Source organism: Bubalus kerabau, chromosome 13 (assembly GCF_029407905.1).
Source record: "Bubalus kerabau isolate K-KA32 ecotype Philippines breed swamp buffalo chromosome 13, PCC_UOA_SB_1v2, whole genome shotgun sequence".
Classification (NCBI taxonomy): domain Eukaryota; kingdom Metazoa; phylum Chordata; class Mammalia; order Artiodactyla; family Bovidae; genus Bubalus; species Bubalus kerabau.
The window spans coordinates 21,172,146-21,194,502 of NC_073636.1; the positions used below are offsets into that span (position 1 = coordinate 21,172,146).

Consider the following 22,357-nt stretch of genomic DNA (forward strand, 5'->3'; position numbering starts at 1 on the left):
GTTGAAAGTCAATTCTGCAAAACTCTCTGATCTCTCTCCAGTCAAATCCAAATAGTTCTTCTTTGGGTATTAGCTGTATTCCAGCATGTGTCTGAGAATACCACTAATATTAGTTTACTTGTCTAATGCCCTCATGATACTGTATCTTGAGAAAAAGGGTGCTGACAATTTGACTATTTTACAACATCTACCATTGTGCTGATCGCATACTAAGTAACTGTGAGAAAAAAGGGATGATGAAAAGACAACACAATTGAAGCATTTGCTATTTGGACCAATAGAGGAGTTCTTAAAAAATAAATAAAAGCTAAAAGCAAAGCCAGAGGAGATTGGTTACAATAATAAAATTTTGATGATAAAATTAGTTCTCTTTTCCAAACTGCTTTAGATAGAATTATGGTGCTTTTATGTATTATTTCCTGATATGCTTTTAACTCATGTGCATAGATATATTACACTTATTAACTTTGGATATATTTTACATGAGATGTATGCAGTACTTGTAAAAGAGAAGACAGAGAAAAATATCTTGGGCTATAATTTCTTTGAAGAAATCACTAAGTTTAAAATTTCCTGATAATAAAGTAGGGATCTAAATTTTTTTCCAGGGATTACTTTTCAGTCTATTTAAAATTAAACACAAAGTTATCTAATGAAACACAGTTATCCTGTTGGTTAGGATGTCATGAACTCAAATTAATATTCTGGGAAAGCTTTTAGTGAGTTAATTAGAAAGTGTAGATTTTTTTAAATGAAATGATATTTATTATTAAATTATTTTAAAATTTAAATATTAAATTTGGCAATTCAGTTTTTATCAGCAAAATTTTTGAAACAAATATGACTGCCCAGTAGTATCAATAGCATTGGTGTATTTCAAAGATTGATTTAAAAGGAAAGGACACAAGAGGATTTTTATGAAGTAGTATAGTCGGCTCCAAAGTTGTCCTGGACTAGACCCATTCGCTGTTCACATTCAATTCAAAAAAGATTTCCCTTTTAACAGCATTAAACTGTTATAGCTTGTACCATGTTTGTTTCATTACTAGCATTGCCTTAGTTTAGATTCCAGTTGTGACATTCTGTATTCACGTTATTAGGAAAACAGAGGATTAGCCACAAAACACTGTGGTAGTGTTTGTTTACATTTTCAAATACTTCTAACATGATCTACATCTTTTGTATATTCAGAATTTAGGTTGCCCTTTCCAACACAGACCAGTGATACTATAAATAACTGATAACAGCAACTGCTGATGAGCAGTGCTGTAGAATAATGTAAAGGTCAAAGAATGATAGTTCATGATCATCCTTAACCAAGTATACAAGGCTTTAAAATACTGATGTTGAACTTCGGTGGCCTGGCACAGGGAATTCATGGCACACAATGAATCCCCTTTCATCAGTGTGATTGTGAGAAGGTTAAGAACCAGAACCGAATTACCTGCTCTCTGTACAGATGCAGAGATCTGAGGGTCAGCTTTCTGTGTGCAACACAGGACAACAGATAGTTTTACACATCATAGCTGCTCCTCACTCATACTTTATTGCTAATTTAATCTCTAGTACAGTGTGGCATTTTAAAAAAATGGTAAAAAGGTAGAAGTGCTTAATCTCAAGGCACCATAGCTTTAATAATATTGAAAAATATTCAAATACAGGAATCATTTAAAATTTGAGCATGGAACATTTTAGTTTTTATCAGACCCTGATAATGTTGAATGAATAAGACTCTGACTGGAAAATATGACTCATTTGCATACTTGTGATGCCATTTACATCCGACAAGCCTATTGCCTATTAACAGAGATGGCTTGTACATTTCTTTTACCTCCTTGACACTAGCAGGCTTATGCTGATTTTAGATTGTGGAATCAGCGCAACTGCTTTTCAAAAGGAAAATATGTCCAAGCAGTTATCTCTCCATTACATATATATATATTTTTTGATACAGAATGCTATACTTCTGCTTATTCTCATTTCTCTTTTGACTTTCAGCTACTATATTTGTAAAACTAAATTAAGTGGCCAGTAGAAGGAAAGAAAACTTGAATATAGTTGGGCTTCTCAGTCTTTTTCATGACATGGAACCTGTAGAAAATGATGATAGTGGTAAGATCCACTGGGTAAATTAGAGGAGATTTGATTTTATGTGTACCATGCTTAAGATAAAAAGTCCATGTGACTGAGAGACTGAACAATAACAACAAATATTTTCTTTATATAATTATGGTAAGAGGAATAAAGCAAATATTGGAAGATATTAAATATTAGATTCAAATAATGTGAATGCTTTTTTTTCCCAGAAAGATAACAAGATCTTTAATTTGCTTCCTATTAAAGTCTTTTCAAAATTTTTATTATGACAAAATATATCTAACATACAATTTTACATATACAATAAACATTTCTTTCTCCACGTTCTTGACAGCATTTTTTTTTTTCCTGGGAGGGGTTTATAATAGCCATCCCAGTGAGTGAAAAATGATATCACATTTCACATTTGATTTGTATTTCCCTAATGATAGTGACATTGACTATCTTTGTATGTGCTTAGCTAATTTGCATAGTTATTCATGTCCTTTGCTCATTTTGAATGGGGTTTTTGTTTTTCATTGTTGAGTTGTAGGAGTTCTCTGTATATTCTGGATATTAATCTCTTATCAGAGTATGATTTGCAAATATTTTCTCAGATTCTATGTGCTGACTTTTCACTCTGTTGTTAGTGTTCATTGATGCATACAAGCTTTACTTCTGGCATAGTTCAGTTTATCTATTTTTCCTTTGGTTACCTTTGCTTTTGGTATCATAGCCAACAAATAGCTGCCAAATTCAACGTCATGAGGCTTTTTCCCTAGTCTGTATTTGGGCTGTGCCATGCAGCATGTGGGATCTTAGTTCCCTGACCAGGGATTGAACCTCTGCCCCCTGCACTGAGAGCATGGAGTCTTAATCACTAAACCCCCAAGGAAAGTCCTCCTCTAAACTTTCTTCTGAGAGTTTTATAGCTCTTATGTTTAGGATTTTGATTTAATCTTTGTGTGTGATATAAAGGTAAAGGTCCAACTTCATTATTTTGCAAATGGATATCTTACTTCTCCTAACCATTTTTTCCTTTTCCTTTCTCCTCCCTACTGTCCCCACCTCCTTCTTCTCTTCCTCCTTTTCCTCCTCTTCTCCTTCTACTACTAAAACATAGGACCTTTTTTCACATTATATAATGGAAAATGTATTGTTCTAACAATTATTAAAAAAAATTCTTTAATCTCAAAGTTATCGTCCCTAGAGTGTTCATTTCAGGAAGGATAATGAAGCTTGAATGTTTATTTTTCTGCATATTCCTTTTGGATTAGCATCTTCATTTAGCAACTTTTAACTGTTAGCAATTTTGAGCAATGGGTCTCAAAATTTAACATGCCCCAGAATAAGCTGAAAAATTTGTTGAATGAACCTTACCCCAGAGTTACTGATTCAGTAGGTTTGAGATAGGGCCCAAGAATTAGCATTTTAAAAAGTGTCCAGGTGAGGCTAATGCTGCTAATTCAGACATCATACTTATAGGACAACTAGTAGGAGATATTCTGGGGTAAGAGAAATGTTCTATATCCAGTGTGGTGGTTATACAGATGTAAAAGGTTATTAAAAACCATCAAACTTAACATTTGAAATATAAGCAGTTTACTGTATATTAATTATAATGCAGTTTAAAAAATAACTTCTGAGGCACACTGAAAAATAGATAAGTGGAAATACATGCTTGAATAGGAAGGTTATTTTGTAAAAATGTCAGTTCTATCTAAGCATAAATCAGGTGTTCTTATTTTAAAAAGAGTATAAAGCATGGGGTGATGAAGCTAAGTCCCCAGTCCTGACTTCAGTATTTTGCAAAAGAATTACCACTGGCAAATTGTTTTAGTTATCTCATGTATGAAATAGTAATGAATAATCCTACTTTCTTAGTCTTGTTGCAAGTATCAAATAATCAACTATTATTTAATACTCCCTAATTTAAATGCATGCTAATTTAAAGACTGATCTAAAAATTCCAATATTTTATACATTGTAGAAGCTAGTGTTTCTTTGGTCTGAAATCTATTTAACAAAGAATATACATACATGAGCATTCTAAATTCCTGTTTTGGAATTAGATGATAAATACAGCTGCATTGTGTAAATTTAGGAGTTTCCATATAAGACCTCTATATTTATCACTTGTTATCTTTTAAATATATTTCTTCTTGCCTCACAAAGAGCTGTTCTCCAGGGAATGTCATACAATATTGAAACAAGAACCATGGATGCTCCTAATTAAAACAGTTGGCTTTAATACCTTTGTTATTAAATTTTGTGTTGATAAAACCCCAGGTGGTTATATAAAATTTCAACAAATGTTTTTTCATTTTTTTGTTTCATAAGACTAGGAAAGAGAAATCTAAAAGGGACTGCTCAAATTAAATCCCTTTTTCACAATTGAGGTGCAAATTGTATTTGTAAAGAAGAATTTTTTTATAGAAAAGCAAGAAATATCTACTGCTTTTATTTAGCAAAACATTCAGTAAATATTTATTAAGCACCCGTTGAGTTTAAGCCATTTTACAAGCTGTTCTAGATACCATAATAGGTTAAGTTAAAATATATGCCTTCATATGTTTATGTGAGACTTTAGCTTCATATGGAGAAGGCAGTGGCAGAAGGCATGGATAAGACAATGGCACCCCACTCCGGTACTCTTGCCTGGAAAATCCCATGGATGGAGGAGCCTGGTAGGCTGCAGTCCATGGGGTGGCAAAGAATCAGACATGACTGAGCGACTTCACTTTCACTTTTAGCTTCATATTCAATGAACTAAAATCTAATATGAAAAATGCATCTAAAAGTTATGTATAAAATGATATGGAATTCTTGGGTGAGGGAGTGATTTTGAATCAAGGAATTTAGAGTCAAGGGAAGATCATGGCATCTGGTCCCATCACTTCATGGGAAATCGATGGGGAACAGTGGAAACAGTGTCAGACTTTATTTTTTGGGGGCCCCAAAATCTAGATGGTGACTTCAGCCATGAAATTAAAAGATGCTTACTCCTTGGAAGAAAAGTTATGACCAACCTAGACAGCATATTGAAAACCAGAGACATTACTTTGCCAACAAAGGTCCGTCTAGTCAAGGCTATGGTTTTTCCGGTGGTCATGTATGGATGTGAGAGCTGGACTGTGAAGAAAGCTGAGTGCCGAAGAATTGATGCTTTTGAACTGTGGTGTTGGAGAAGACTCTTGAGAGTCCCTTGGACTGCAAGGAGATCCAACCAGTCCATTGTGAAGGAGATCAGCCCTGGGATTTCTTTGGAAGGACTGATGCTGAAGCTGAAACTCCAGTACTTTGGCCACCTCATGTGAAGAGTTGACTCATTGGAAAAGACTCTGATGCTGGGAGGGATTGGGGGCAGGAGGAGAAGGGGACGACAGAGGATGAGATGGCTGGATGGCATCACTGACTCGATGGATGTGAGTCTAAGTGAACTCTGGGAGTAGGTGATGGACAGGGAGGCCTGGAGTGCTGAAATTCATGGGGTCTCAAAGAGTTGGACACGACTGAGCAACTGAGCTGAACTGAGAAAGGAGAATATACTTGAGAGATGCTATGGAAGGTAAATCTTTAGGAAAAAGACTAAGGATAGAAGTTATCTCATCTCAGGGAATGAGATGGCTGGATGGCTGATGCAATGGACATGAACTTGGGCAAGCTCTGGGAGATGGTGAGATACAGGGAGACCTGGCATGCTGCAGTCCATGGGGTCGCGAAGAGTTGGACATGACCAGGTGACTGAACAGCAACAGAGGTTATACATTGTCCAGAAGAAAGACCAACATAAGGGAGACAGAGAGAAGGAAATACATGATGTATTCAAGTAAGTGCATGAACACATACAATGAGTATAAATCTGGGTGGCTGAGTGAAATAATATATGAAAGTTTAAGCTGGATTTTAGTATAGAAAGTTATTTCTCAGATCCCGATGAGTTGAGGCTTTTATCCAAAAAATGGTGCTGAATAAACTGTGGTCTGTGGGCCAGTTTTTGCCTAATGCCTGTTTTTGTTAGTGTAGATTTTTTTTGAACATGGCTATAATCATTCATTTAAGTGGTCCATGGATGCTATCATGCTGCAGAGTCGAATAGTTGTAGCAAAGACCATATGACCCCCAAAACCTAAAATATTTTCTGTGTGGCCTTCACAGAAAAAAAGTTCTCTGACCCCCACTAAGATACCAATTCGGCCTGAAAGAGGCTTCCCTGGTGGCTCAAATGGTAAAGAATCTGCCTGCAATTCAGGAAACCTGGGTTTTGTGGTTGAGAAGATCCTCTGGAGAAGGGAATGGCTACTCACTTCAGTATTCTTGCCTGGAGAATTCTATGGAGAGAGAAGCCTGGTGGGCTACAGTCCACAGGGTCACAAAGAGTCAGACACAACTGAGCGACTAACTCACTTTTTCTCGTTATGAAAGACTGCTCTGTGGACAGGCTTATTACAAGAAAATGATGATATCAACAAGCTTGCACCAGAAGCAAATTAATTCAATGCTTCCTTTATCAAGAAATTCTAACTATTAAAAAAATTAAACAAAATAGTCGGCTGATCAGGACAGTGTATGTAATGAATTGATGTGTATTTTACCAAGGCTTCTTATGTACTTGCAATCCAGGAACATACAATTTAGTTCAGGGATCTCACTTTGAGTAAGTAAAGGTGTATTGAAGATTTCTAAGCTAGATGGTAGAATCAAATGTATATTGTAAAGGACCAATAAGATCAAATAGAACCTTTTTCTTTTTTGGTCTTTTGCAATGTTCCAGCAGAATGTAGAGGGCATATGTGGAATTTTGGAATCCTACACATCTGGTTTCAGACCTGGGTGGGGGTCAGGGATGGGGGTGGAGTTATGTCCTGACACTCAAGAAAGAATGTTCCTTTTCCCTTATATTCTAAAAATCCCACATGAGAACTCTGAGTGTTCTGTCTTATGTAAGAAGGTTACTCCAGCAGTCGGTGGATCAGATTGTGGAGCTGGTAGGAGGGGTGGGGAGCAGTTACACATGGCAAGGATGGTTCATTGCACACATGAGGGTGATACTATGGAAATCCCCAGGAGAATTATACTGTTGAACACTTTGTATTTTCTGCTACTCGTGCAGGTAATCAAGTTCATGACAACTTTCAGTCACACGTGTATCATCAGGTATAATACAACAGCCTGTTACAGTATTATAATCATAAGATATATCTCAACACAGAGGATAAGCCTGAAGAATATGTCCCTCATACTGTACCTGTATATTTTGATTTGTCCATGCAAGGGTTTATTTTTTACAGTCTATGGGGTCTCAAAGAGTCAGACATGACTGAGAAACTTCACTTCACTTCACTTCACTTCTCAAAAAAGAGGGAAATGTCAATTTTTAAATTACTTAATCTGTGTAATACTGAGGCTCTAGAAACTGATTATCCTATGATACTTAGGCAGCATTTTAAAAAATAGCATGACTGTAAATCAGATCTCTTTTTATAATGACTTTTTAGTGACTTCTATATCATCGCCTGGATCTTTACTTTTGTGACACCTGGATATAAAGCTGTGCTTTCTTTAAACCTTTACTACTGTGGTTTATGCTATGTTTTATTAGAAAAGGTGTATTTCTATAAAACATCATACTTCCTGCCCTGTATGAGAAAAGACAGTTTGAAGGCTGGGAGAGAGATGCTGATGTTTTATGAGTGGCAGTACTGTTAGGTATGATCATTACTGCTGTACTCTTTCCAGGAGGGGAGTTGATTTCCTCTGCAGGTACGTGCTCAAATAATTTCATCTCAGGCACGTGCTTGGATAATTCTTCACTTTCCATTAGACATCATGCATACATCATATGTCCTCAATTAAGGCCTATAAAACTGTAACCAGATGATATACTTTTACATTGGTACTGTGTAGGTGTGCTTCTGCATGTTCAGTTGCTCAGTTGTGTCCAGCTGTTTGCCACCCTGTGGACTGTAGCACTCCACACTGCTCTGTCCATGGGATTTTCCAGCAAGAATACTGGGGTTGCCATTTCCTCCTCCAGTGGATCTTCCTGACCCAGGGATCAAACCCATGTCTCCTGGCTTGGAGGCAGATTCTTTTACTGCTGATCGTTGGGGAAGCCCAGTGTTCATAGGACAGTGTTAAAACACAAATGCAGTGGTATTGTTTTCATTTTTCAAATGGATCTCCTGAAATGTCTCCCTTTTTCCTTTTCTTTGCAGGTGAGGGGATATTTCAAGGGAATATAATTAGAATTGTTCCAATAATTCATGTACTTTTGTTATTGTGATTGAATTTTCTCGAATTGTATTGTTGGGGGAAATGAAGCACTTGTATTTTTTCATTGTCTAGTTGCTGTGAAATTAGTACAAGGACCTCCAGTTGAAGAACCATTGATTAAATGCTTTTATCGTTACTAGAATTATGACTTTTAATCACCAAATACTTCCATGGTCTCCAAATCTATTCATACTGTTCTATCTTTTTATATTTTTTCTCCCCTAGCCTGGAACATATTATTATAAAATTTTCTTGTGTAATATCATCTGATCTACAGCTCTAGTATTCCCTTGGTGTTTTTGTTTTCACATGTGATTTTAAAAGTACTTTTTGCTTATCAAGTATTTTTGAGAGTATCAAGTATTATTGAGAGTATCAAGTATTGTTGAGAGTGAACCAGACACTGTGTAAGAGATGAAATAGTCATGGCCCCAAAGATATAAAATTACCATTTGGCAGTATTTCATCCTGTTGTTCTTCCTTATATAAATATGTAGTTATATAGTCAGTTCAGTTCAGTCACTCAGTCGTGTCTGACTCTTTGCAACCCCATGGACTGCAGCATGCTAGGCCTCCCTGTCCATCACCAACACCCGGAGTTTACTCAAACTCAAGTTCATTGAGTTGGTGATGCCATCCAACCATCTCATCCTCTGTCATCCCCTTCTCCTCCCTCCCTCCATCTTTCCCAGCATCAGGGTTTTTTCCAATGAGTCAGTTCTTCGCATTAGGTGGCCAAAGTATTGGAGCTTCAGCATCAGTCCTTCCAATGAATATTCAGGACTGATTTTGTTGAGGATAGACTGGTTAGATCTCCTTGCAGTCCAAGGGACTCTCAAGAGTCTTCTCCACACCACAGTTCAAAAGCATCAGTCATGTCCGACTCTTTGCGACCCCATGAATCGCAGCACGCCAGGCCTCCCTGTCCATCACCAACTCCCGGAGTTCACTCAAATTCACATCCATCGAGTTGGTGATGCCATCCAGCCATCTCATCCTCTCTCATCCCCTTTTCCTCCTGCCCCCAATCCCTCCCAGCATCAGAGTCTTTTCCAATGAGTCAACTCTTCGCATGAGGTGGCCAAAGTACTGGAGTTTCAGCTTTAGCATCATTCCTTCCAAAGAACACCAAGGACTGATCTCCTTTAGAATGGACTGGTTGGATTTCCTTGCAGTCCAAGGGACTCTCAAGAGTCTTCTCCAACACCACAGTTCAAAAGCATCAATTCTTCGGTGCTCAGCTTTCTTCACAGTCCAACTCTCACATCCATACATGACCACTGGAAAAACCATAGACAAGCTTTATTATTTTACTTTTCATATTTCAGGTATATTCTATCTGTAATTTATTGTTTTTGAATGCTGTGAAATCAAGGTTTCTTTTTTCCCCATAGGACTACATAATTTATTCAGTCCACATTGAAAAGATTGTCCTTTCCTTCACTGCTCTGAAGAACTAAGCTTTTCATGAATCAGATGTATAAATATGTATAGAATTTTAAGACTTTTTTATCCATTTATCTGGCCTGTTTTTCTGTTTACTCCAGTACAACTCTATCTTGATTATTCTACCTTTATAATGAATCTTGATATCTGATCAAGTAAATTCTTCAACTTTGTTCTCCTTTGTGATAAAATGACTATTCTTAGTTCTTTGGATATCTATATTAAGCTTAGAGTCAGTTTGCCAATTTTGGGGGAAAAAATCTACTTAAATGGAGCTGAATTTCAGTGAATCCTGAACCACTGAATAATTCATGTATTCATCTTTGTTCTCAGCATCTGTGGGATCCTAGGATATTAAGCACACACAAGGAAAAAAGCTGGAACTGTTTAGTCATTGACACACAATTCTGACAATTTAATGTGATAATACTGCCTCTTAAAAATAATCTTAATTCATAACCTGTGTAGTTCATAGGACACTAAATTCTTTATTCCATTAGCAACAATTAGTGACACAAACATAATCACAAATCACAACTCCCATTTATTAAATATATTAGATGGGCCAGGTACTGTGTTAGAGGTTCCACTTATTTCTAACTCCTGTTAATAACATGGAGCTATCCTATTTTATAAACAAAGAGAGCAGTAGGTTCAGAGAGGTTAAATAACTTGCCTAAAATGCCATCTAGTAAATGCTGTGGCCAGGGCTCAGCCCTGTCATGTATCTTGTCCACAGTCACATTCCCACTGCCGGATAAGTAAGACTCGAAAGACTGACTCAGTAAACATGTGGTGACTGAAGGGACACTTTGCTCTTTCTCTCCATCTATTTACTATTAATATTTCATACTACTTTCCTCCAGAAGTTATACAGCTTTCCAAATGGTTTTAATAAGTAGCAAGTTTAAACTCTATGGTACATGTGGTGAAAAAGTGCTGTGAAAGCTAATTAATCAAAGAAGTGAAAGAATGCCAGAATGCCCAAGTTTTGAGGAATCACTTCCTTATTTAATATTTCAAAAAGCTCTATGTTGCATAGCATGTCTTATCTCTTTTTTGAATTGATAATTAAAATGGGGGTATAAACTCTATCCGTTATGGCAAGATTATGCTGATATTTGTTTCCATCATTAGTTTCCCTCTCCTGTATGAAATTCAGAGAGAAAAGACACACATTAAAAATTATCTACCAATTTATTAAAATATGTTTAAGTGAAACTGACCTAATAGAGGAAATAAATTTGAACCTGAAAGACTTTAGACCAGTTAATAGAACCCCAGGACAGTTCATTTCTCTTTTTCATGCTTTAATTATTTATATTTATAGTTACATTTTTTATGCCTCTTCTAAATGTTTTCAGTGTTTCAAAGTCTCATTTTACCCACATAAAAATAAGCTCTACAAAGCTGATCAGAGTATTGGTAGTATTGCTGTAAAAAAAAAGATCAAGTCATTACATGTTAGATTGGTAATTTCAGCCTTTACCATAATTTTTGCACATTGTACCAATGCTACATAGATTCAAAATTAAAATAGAAGAATGTCTGTGCTGAAGGTTATGAGTCATCATTATGCTAAACAGCATGTTATATTCTTAGGACAAATTACAGAACTGTAATGTATGATCAATGACAAACTGTATTTATGAGTTTCTTCTTCATTTTTATCTGATAAACACATCCTTCTTTCCCTAGAAATACCGCAGACGGCTGGTACCTGTATGCTGATAGTTCCAATGGAAATTTTGGTGACATAGCTGATATCCTTACTCCTGTCATTTCACGCACGGGACCAAAATGTACCCTGGTGTTCTGGACTCATATGAATGGTGCCACAGTTGGTTCTCTCCAGGTACTGCTTAGGCAATGGCATTTTCCAAATTCGTTCTATAAAAATTCATACTATACAATTTAGTGTTATTAAAATATATAGTCTGCTAATAAATGAGAAATGGACAATTACCAACAATTATCAACTGGTTTCAAAACATTATGACTGAAAAAATTTAGTAGAATTGGAGCTGAATGTCTAATAGAATTTTTTTAACTACCCTATTTATGATTATGGTCTATTTTAGGTCATTTTATTTTCTCTTCTATTTTTTTTCAAATATATTTGACATATAAAAGTGTGTCAAGACCATTTATAAACATATAAAGTTTGTTTCAAAACTCAAGTAGCCAGTTGACCTCATGTTTGTTTTTTTTTTAATTTATTGACGTATAGTTTATAATGTTGTATATGATTATGAATATTCTGAGGCTACAGCTACTGTGTGATACTGTTTTACACTTGAAATATGTCATATAGGTTTCAGAGTCAATATTCTGTGAATAACACAACAAATGAATATAAGCACTTGGATGATTATTTGGATGTGCATTCTTGTTGTCTTTGATGCAGTGGTGCTGCATTCTCCAATAGTCTCTTTCAAATTGTTTCTTGGTTAAAAAAAAAAATATATATATATATATATATATATATATATATACACACACACACATACACACACACACACACACATATATATTAAACTGTTTGAAACTCACAAAAGGTTGCAAAAATCTCACAGGCAACTCTAATGTATCTTTCACTCAGAGATTCTTTTTCTTGTCTACTATCCCAATAGAATCTTTTGTAGGAAAATTTTAATTCAATATAGAATTATGTATCACACTCCATTGTTATCTCTTTCTAGTATCTTTTTAAAAAATTAATTTTTTTTGACTGCGCTGGATGTTCAGGGCGGTGTGCTGGCTTTTCTCCAGTTGCGGTAAGCCAGGGTTGTTCTCTAGTTGCGGTGCGCAGGCTTCTCGTTGTGGCAGCTTCTCTTGTTGCGGAGCACAGGCCCAAGGCATTGCAGGCTTCAGTGGTTGTGGCCTGTGGGCTCAGCAGTGGCGGCTTGCAGCCTCTAGAGTGCAGACTGAGTAGTTGTGCTGCACAGGCTTACTTGCTCCATGACATGTGGGATCTTCCTGGACCAAGGATTGAACCCATGTCCCCTGTATTGTCAGGAGGACTCCCAACCACTGGACCACCAGGGAAGCCCTATATTTAGTATATTTGCAAAGAGGTGACACTTGGGTTACCTGCTTTCTTTTTCCCAACAAGTAGAGAGAAATACACTGCAGATCACCTGCTTATCCATTTCTTTTCAGCTAGCTTGATGTAATTTTAGTATTATTCTAGGATTTTTCTGGCAATATTAAGTATTATATCCCCCCAAATTAGATAAACATATCTTATTTTTAAAATGCTTTTACTTTTTTAATTGGAAATATGTTAAATTTATAAATCAATTTTGGAAGAATAGTTTTACTTATTATAGATGAGACTTCTCACCAAAAACAGTTAAAGAGTAAACCTGTTTGTGTATATGATGTGTGCATATAATAACCTGAAAACATCCAAGTAGGCTTGTGGATTGAAGTTATAATTTACCTCTGTGTTACACTGATTCTTTAAAAATTGTTTTAGAGAAAACAATCAATACAACTGACTACAGGGTTTCCATAAGAAAAATGAGAATTATTTAGTGGGTGTATTTTGTGGTTGAGATTAATTGTCTGAAATAGGCTTTCATTTTTTTTTCAAAATATGATTTTACATTAGTAGATGGAAAATTATAAAACAGCCTTAAATTTTATAAGCAATTAATTATCAAATAATTACAGTGGTAATACATACAATCCATATTTTTGTGCATGGCTGAATAAAAGGACATTAAATGTTGGTACTATGTTATATGAACACAGTTGTCTTTAGTGATTTGTATGTACAGCAATATTCATACAAAGAAGACCTATTTCCTATACACTCATTTTCAGTTCAGTTCAGTCGCTCAGTCGTGTCCGACTCTGCAACCCCATGAATTGCAGCACGCCAGGCCTCCCTGTCCATCACCATCTCCCGGAGTTCACTCAGACTCACTTCCGTTGAGTCAGTGATGCCATCCAGCCATCTCATCCTCTGTCGTCCCCTTCTCCTCCTGCCCCCAATCCCTCCCAGCATCAGAGTCTTTTCCAACGAGTCAACTCTTCGCATGAGGTAGCCAAAGTACTGGAGTTTCAGCTTTAGCATCATTCCTTCCCAAGAAATCCCAGGGCTGATCTCCTTCACAATGGACTGGTTGGATCTCCTTGCAGTCCAAGGGACTCTCAAGAGTCTTCTCCAACACCACAGTTCAAAAGCATCAATTCTCGGTGCTCAGCCTTCTTCACAGTCCAACTCTCACATCCATACATGACCACTGGAAAAACCATAGCCTTGACTCATTTAGTATCCTTCAAAAATGATTTTTTACATTTTTTAGAAATTCTGTTTTCTTGACTTTAATATGTTTAAAATTCAACCTGAATTTTATGGACCAAGAATTTAGTGGTATTTTTGCTAGTTGCAAACTAATTTTTATATGACTCTGAAAACTCTAACTTTGTAAAAATAACCATTTCTATTTAACATCTTTAAAAAATAATGATTAAAGCATTCAAAATTAACTTCACTCTCAAAAACCCAAACCTTCCCACACCTTTATGTGAATAATAATTCCATTGTACATATTTGTGTTGTTAAAAAGTAATGTCGTGATATAATTAAATACATCATCTAATTCAGTTATTTTAAAATGTGAAACTATTCTTCTCAATTACTCCCTTGATGGCTCTTTTTGTGTCATCTAAATGAAGAGCCATGATTATTTATCTGCTGAGTCTCAATTTGCCTTTAGAATGAGGGCCCAGTAGTACTCATGTGAGTGTTCTAAGTCGCTTCAGTTGTGCCTGACTCTTGACAACACTATGGATCATAGCCCACCAGGCTCCTCTGTCCATGGAATTCTCCAGGCAAGAATACTGGAGTGGGTTGCCATGCCCTCCTCCAGGGGATCTTCCTGACCCAGGGATCGAACCCATGTCTCTTAAGTCTCTTGCATTGGCAGGCGGGTTCTTTACCACTAGTGCCACTTGGGAAGCCACCCCCTCCCTCGCCCCAGTAGTACTGGTGAGAGTTCATTGGGTGGGGAACTCTTACTGGCTTAGATAAAAAGATGCCTGCTTATATCGCCCATACGTGCTATTGGAATTGAATTGGCTTCTGTTGTAATTTCACCATCCCCACTGAACACAAGGTCATTCTCAAAACTATGTTTCAGTAAATAATCCTGTGCTTTTCATGTGACTACATGACTGTTATTCAATATTGAAACTTTAAGTTGTTCCTGCTGTCAGATTTTAAAAGATAAGGTAGTTAAGAATTCTTAATTAAATGGTGCCCAGATACCTTCAGACTTGACAGACAGATATTCATGCACGACTTTATTACACAGAGCTAGTAAGGTACCCTGGGGGACTCAGTGCTGTTCTAGAAAACAAAGATATCTAATGAAAAATGTCTGAGCTTTTCTCTCAGGGATTCATGTTGACATTAAAATTAAAAGAAATACTGGGGAAATTCTACATGTTTAAAATTTATCAAGGCACAGTGTTTCAATACTTCTTACTTGATTTATCTCTGCAGGTACTCAGCAAGAAAGACAATGTTACTTCTAAATTGTGGGCTCAAAGTGGACAGCAAGGTGCACAGTGGAAAAAAGTGGAGCTGTTTTTAGGTGTTCATTCCCATATACAGGTTTGTAAACAAGTTAAGATAATGATTGAGTTTTGTTGATTTTTTTCTTTATTTCCTCTACCCCTGTCTTCTGGCCTCCCATTCCCATTCTGATATGTTACATGAATTCTTACCACTCCATCTAGCATTTTCCATAAGGAATTTATAGTTCTGGACTGCCCTAATTTTGTTCCTAATCAGACAACCATATTTCTAGGAATATTTAATTTTAGTGACAACTGTCATGCCTCCACAGTCTCATACACCACTCTATTTTGCAAATAGATTCTCAGAGACTGTAGAGTAATTACCTTCATTTATTTCAAACCTGATTAAAGAGACCTTTGAAAGTACACTGCATTGTTGAACCTTATTAGAGAAAACAGGTTTACGTGACTGAAAAATATCTGGGGAAGCACAAAATTGTGTGATGCTGTATTTGTCTTCATGTAAAATACAATAATATTAGGATAAGACCTAAAAGTTAAGGAAAAGAACGAATGATACCTAGATTAAAACATTTAACCCCAAAGTAATTATGTGACAAGATATTTAATGTGAATTTTATTTTTTATGGATTATTTGGCAAAAAAGAGCTCCTAGGATGTGTGATTTTTGCTTTTGGAGGTTTGCTTTGTCTGACATGAAGGGATATTTACTGGATGATAATGCTTAACTGTTAAGATTTAGAATGGATATGGGAAAGTGAGAATCCAGAGCCATTTATGTCATTTTTTCTCAGTTTTAACTGCACAAGCCTGAATTCTTTGAATTTACAACATGTATCTATAGATGGTATACTATCTTTGCTAACGATTGCATTTCCAGTCCTCTATATAACAGCTGCTGCTGCTGCTGCTGCTAAGTCGCTTCAGTCATGTCCGACTTTGTGCGACCCCATAGACAGCCTCCCACCAGGCTCCCCTGTCCCTGGGATTCTCCAGGCAAGAACACTGGAGTGGGTTGCCATTTCCTTCTCCAATGCATGAAACTGAAAAGTGAAAGTGAAGTCGCCCAGTCGAGTCCGACTCTTCGCGACCCCATGGACTGCAGCCTACCAGGCTCCTCCGTCCATGGGATTTTCCAGGCAAGAGTACTGGAGTGGGGTTCCATTACCTTCTCCACTATATAACAGCAAATGTAGTAAAATCAGCTGTGAATATTCAGTAACTGTATCTGCAGTCATGTGCCATATCTGATAGATCAGCCCATTTCAACTCCAATGGAAGCACAGGCTAGATACAGCTCTTGTAAGGCACTGATACTTGTAACTTCCCTGGTTGTTCAAGGGTTAAGATTTCATCTTCTAATGTAGGTGGTGTGGTCTCAATCCCTGGTAGGGGAGCTAAGATCCCGCATGCCTCCTGGCCAGAAAGCCAAACACAAAACAGAAGCAGTATTGTAAAAAAAATTCAATAAAGACTTAAATAAAAGGTAACATTTTAAAATAAATAAATAAAGGCATTGATTCAGCATTATCCCCAGTTTCTTAGAATGTTAGGTATAATAAATCTATCTTGCTGGAACCTAGTTTTCTGAAGGGTCATTTGTAGATAATTTAGGAAATGGACAAGAAATAAGTTCAACTTGAGAATAAGAAAGATTGGACAGCAATATAGTGGCCTGGCACTGTGTGAAATTTATTATTAAAGGATTCTACCTGTTTAACCATCAAGACCTTTTAACAGAGGCAAGAAGGATCATCACCAAAAACATGAAGAAGGTTCAGCTGCTGCCAGGTGTCAGCTTCCACTTCAGGCAGTGGATTCTTAACTATTCTGTGCAAGTAGAATATTTGCATAGTAAAATCTTGTTCAAAACAACATTAAGAGGGTTTTAAGCAGAGGAATCAATTATTAATTTAGTCTTTCTGAAATTTAATTTTTCATATAGGGAATTTGCAGAGGAATATGCTCATGTTGTTTGAATCTTAAGATGAAATTTTAATGGTTTGTTAATATTTGATATTTAATATGATTCACTCATTCCTTCAATAAAAGCATATTAAGAACCTACTATGTGCAGGAAAGCACATTACTACGCACTGGAGAAATAGTGATGGAGCATATATATTGTCTACTGTTCTTCCATTTTTACAGTATCATTCTCTTTAGCATCAGAAACATGAGTGCCTTTAACCTTCGAGTAGAAGTATATAGTATTTTTAGAAATTATATACTGAGTCGGCACTGGGTCATTTTCAAAGTTATATTTGAGAACCACAATTTAATCATAATCTTTAATTATAATAATTTTATAACTAGAGCAGTCATGTACATAGTACTTACTAAATGCTAAGTACTCTTCTATGGATAAAAAACTTATTCCTGTAATGTTATAAGGGACTTATATTATTATCTCCATTTTATAGATTAGAATACAGAGATATTTAAAAGTTGAGTAACTTGCCCTATTTATATAACTACACAAAGGCAGTGATAGGCTTTAAGTACAGGCAGGTCAAGTGCAAGTCCATAATACAAATGCCATGCTTTATTGCTTCCTATGTTTTATAAAATAATTGATCCAACTTTTATTTATTGTAGTAGAAAAAATATACTTGTGCTTTTAAAAATGTTTAATGACATTCAGTATTAAAGTCTATGGAATCTTAACCAACATTGTGTGGAGCGTTGACACGTAAGTGATATTTTGACCATTGGATTATGGCAAAGTACCTAAGGTTTATCTATAGGATGACAAATAAATGAATATTGAGATACTTTTAGAATTATATAATTTCTTAATCAGAAGCAATCCATTATGTATTTAAGAGTTCAGATAATCCAGTAATTGAATATCTGTTTCAGTTTGTGTATCCATTTGTCTTGGACTTAATTTTTCTTATAAAAAAGTTGTCTTTATAATTCTAATTTTACCTCTTCTTAATCACAGCCAAGCTCTTAATATATCTCACAAATTTATTTTTCTTTTCCAGTACAACTACTATGAAAAAAAATAATTTTTTCCTTTTATGTAAATTTGATACATGAATTTATTGTACATAAAAATGTATATTTTTTATAATGTAAAATATGTGAATTTTCAGTTATTATCTTAAAAGGAAAACAGCTAGGTTTTTCATATAGTAGTATAAAAATATATCATATCTTAAGGAAAAACTAAAAATAGTTGTTTAGATTTGGTAAAAAGATTTGAGAGTTTGATGACAATAAATAGGTATTTCTTATTAACTCATCTCTAATTGTCCCAAGTTTGCTTTAAAATATATGACTATTTCCTGTTAACACACAAATACATATTTAGCTTGCCAACAAATTTAATAGAAACTATCTGAATTAGTTTCACTTAGAAAACTTTAGTGAGTACTGTTATTCTATTTTCCATCATTTCTATCAAAATCCATAGAAGTGACATCTCACTGACCAATAGTGACACACTTGAGAATTTTGTTCATCACATCTATTAATCAAAGACAAATCACAATTGTGTCAAGTCCAAAGAGGTGGCCAATTTTTAAAAAATTCGTAGTTTTGAGGTTTGGTATGTTTTTGATAAACACTAGTTGAGTTGACTAGATCAGAAAAATGGTAAGTGGATATAATTTTTAAAAAAAAGTACGCTTGTATCTTCTGTCTCTAGGTACATTCTGTCACCTGGTGGGCCTCCTACCTCTTTGTTCGTTGAGGCTCTCAAGCGCCCAGGTCTTGTTTTGGCCCTGAGGTTTACAGAGGCAGCAGTGATGGGTGACTCCTGCCAGTTTCTCAGGCCCCATCTTCAAACACCTAGACGAGAGGCACTAGTGTGGCTGCTCGCACGTTCCTATGTGTTGAGTCTGGTACAGATCTTCAGTGTCCCTCCACCTTCCTGGGTCAGTTTCGTCATGCGGATGGCAGGGTCATTTTTATCAGATTCAAGCCCTATGTTCTGTACTGCATTTACTGTTTGTCCCAGGTTTTGAACTCTATTTTTAAATTTTTAAACAATTTTTATTGGAGTGCATTGCTTTACAACGTTGTGTTAGTTTCTACCATAAAACAAAGTGAATCAGCTATATATATATATATATATATATATATATATATATATATATATATATGTATCCCCTCAGTTTCGGATTTTCTTCTCGTTTAGGTCATCACAGAGAGTTGAGTAGAATTCCCTGTGCTATATGGTAGATTCACATTAGTTATCTATTTTATACATAATATCAAAAGTGTGTTCAAGCTAAGGTGGCTCAGTGGTAAAAAATCTGCCTGCCGGTGCAGGAGACGTGGGTTTGACCCCTGGGTTGGGAAGATCACCTGGAGAAGGAAAAGGCTACCCATTCCAGTATTCCTGCCTGAGAACTCCCATGGACAGAGAAGCCTGGAGGGCTACAGTCCACGGGGTAGCAAAACAGTCGACATGACTTAGCAACTAAACAACAGCATCAATAGTCTATGTACGTTTATCCCAGTCTCCCAAGTTTTAAATTCTTGATGAATGAGTCTACTGATGTTGTTTTTTTCAGTGGTTTTATTTTTTTCTTTTAAAGATTATCTTCAGGGCAAAACGTGGTATCAGTTACATAGGAGATGTAGCAGTGGATGATATTTCCTTTCAAGATTGTTCCCCACTTCTAAGCGCAGACAGAACATGTACTGCTCAAGAATTCACGTGTGCTAACAAGCACTGCATTGCCAAGGACAAGCTATGTGATTTTGTGAATGACTGTGCTGATAATTCAGATGAGACTCCTTTCATCTGTGGTGAGTGCACATGTTCTGTTTCCTTCCTGTCGTCTTTATCTCTACCACTTCCCTCCCTGCGATGGGTTCATTGATGAAAAATACAGAGTGTATATAATTGGAGAAGCCTAGGCAAGTAAGGTAGTTTAACCATTCAAATACATTTTAATGATTCTAAATGCAATACTTAATTTACTTAAGTCATTAAAAAACATGTCATTTGAAACTAGTCAGTGACTTTGTGTTTGTGTGTGAAGAATTGGAGGTTAACTGGAAAACAGATGTCTTCAAAGACAAACTGAATTGAAACATGTATTTTCTACATAAAATAAATTGTGGAGGAGAAGACAAGCCAAACATCCATCAAAGCCAACTCGTGCAGGTTGACGAGCCTTGATGCTTTGATGTATTTCAGGGAATTGTCATTCCCTTGAGTCAATTATGATCTGGGAGAAGTGGATTAAAACAAAATCAATATCCAGATAATGTATAAAATTATCTCCTAAGGGAAATATATATCAGCTGTGTAATATTGTTATAAGCTGTGTAGTATTGTTATAACTTGTAATAACAGCACCTATTAAACCATCCTTAGTTAAATGGGCCATGTGTGCTCATCCAGGGAAGTCCGTGAAATTGTCAAAATGAAGGCTAATTATTCCACTAAGACAAATTATTCCACTATTACTAGTAATAATTTCAGGGCTAGTGTGTTTCAGTTTGATCTTTTTTATTTTTTGCCTCTTGAAACCAAATCTGGAATCACAAGAACAACTTCAGTATAATAAGAGCTCATGTTTATATACAACTTTCAACATTTAAAGCCCTTTTATCTATTAATCTCCAATTGATCGTCACAGAAACCCAAGAGGTGGCGGGGGAGGGGGGGGGAGGTATTAATTATTAGTGATTTCCGTGGATAAAGCTGCTGACAAGAATGGCTGAGATAAGGTCAAATTTCATAAAATTGGCACTGGCAGAGTTGATCCAAGTTTCCAGATACTTTAGTTTATGATTCACTGCTTTGCCAAAGCTATAATACCATACCACCTCTATGTACAGCTGAATCTTAGGAAAACCAAAGATTTTATAGATGTAGAAATCTTGTTTCTATCCAATAACTGTTTCCTCAATTGTGGATTATGTCTTATAATATCCATTGTTACTAATATAGAAACCAAGCAAAACTGTGTGGCTAATCTTATATTCTTAATTAATATTTATCTGTATCTTATGAATATTTTTGCTGCATATTTAGTCATTTTCTGCATCGAATGCTTTTCCGTTTTCTTCATTGTTGTTTTCATATGAGTATCTCACAAATTTGTTAGGTTATCAGTCAAATAGAACAGATATTATGCTCTTGAATTTTATTTGCAATGTTGCCAATTTATATCTTTCCCAAGATATGATTTAATGCATTTTTTCAGTGTTTACAGTAACATTTTATTTCTGGCTGAATTTTACTCTTTGTGTTTAGATAATAATGCTATGAATATTTCTAAGCATCTTCTATCTGTGTTTGGAAGGGGATACTGATATACTGAGAGGGTCAGAGAAATGCATTGAAATTTGTCTTGGTAGCTCTTTTGTATGGAAAACTAAAGACAAAAATCATTATAAGCCTTTGGAGGAAAAGTTGTATCAGAAGGTGCTTTTTGGTGAGCTAATTTCCCAGTCTCTCTATGATTTGAATGGGCTATGATATCAGTAATACTGGAATAGGAAGGTGAATTAGTTTCCAATATTACATAAGAAGAATATTTTTTTAGCTCCTTAGAAAAAATAACCAAGTTACAGCAAACCTTAAAAAAAAAAAAAAAAATCCCACATTTCAATATTGTATCTTATTACATGAACTTGATTTCTTTTTATATAGCACTGCTTATTTTATTATGTATTTAAAAACTTCAGTTGCATTCCTATATTGATGGTTTTAAATGTTTTAATTATAAGTGGCTAGAACCTACTATATGAATAATGAGTGCTAACCCTCCATATACTATAAACTTCGATGCTTTAATTAGTCCCAGAGGAATAGGAAGAAAAGCTTTAAAAAAAAATCACCATAGCAACTGATTTCAGAAGTTTGGCTGACAACCAACCAAGAATTTAGCCTTAAGTTTCATGATCTTTGGAACTTGTATGTCCTTCTTTTGTTTCTTTCATTTTATTTATTTACTTTTTCAGATGCTAAGTAAAGGCTGAACAAATATCACAACTCTAATAAAACTTCGAAAATATCATTTGGTATAAATAT

The 22,357-nt window shown here is 35.6% G+C and overlaps 1 protein-coding gene across 1 annotated transcript in view; it reads left to right on the plus strand.

The window, feature by feature from the left end:
* The window catches only part of MALRD1 (MAM and LDL receptor class A domain containing 1), a 573,786-nt gene that overhangs the window by 206,718 nt on the left and 344,711 nt on the right, over positions 1-22,357 (plus strand). Inside the window, exons 23-25 of the mRNA XM_055545367.1 lie at positions 11,497-11,653; positions 15,317-15,427; positions 19,905-20,118. Of these exons, the coding sequence (XP_055401342.1) occupies positions 11,497-11,653; positions 15,317-15,427; positions 19,905-20,118 (482 nt within the window). The remainder of the gene's footprint in view (positions 1-11,496; positions 11,654-15,316; positions 15,428-19,904; positions 20,119-22,357) is intronic.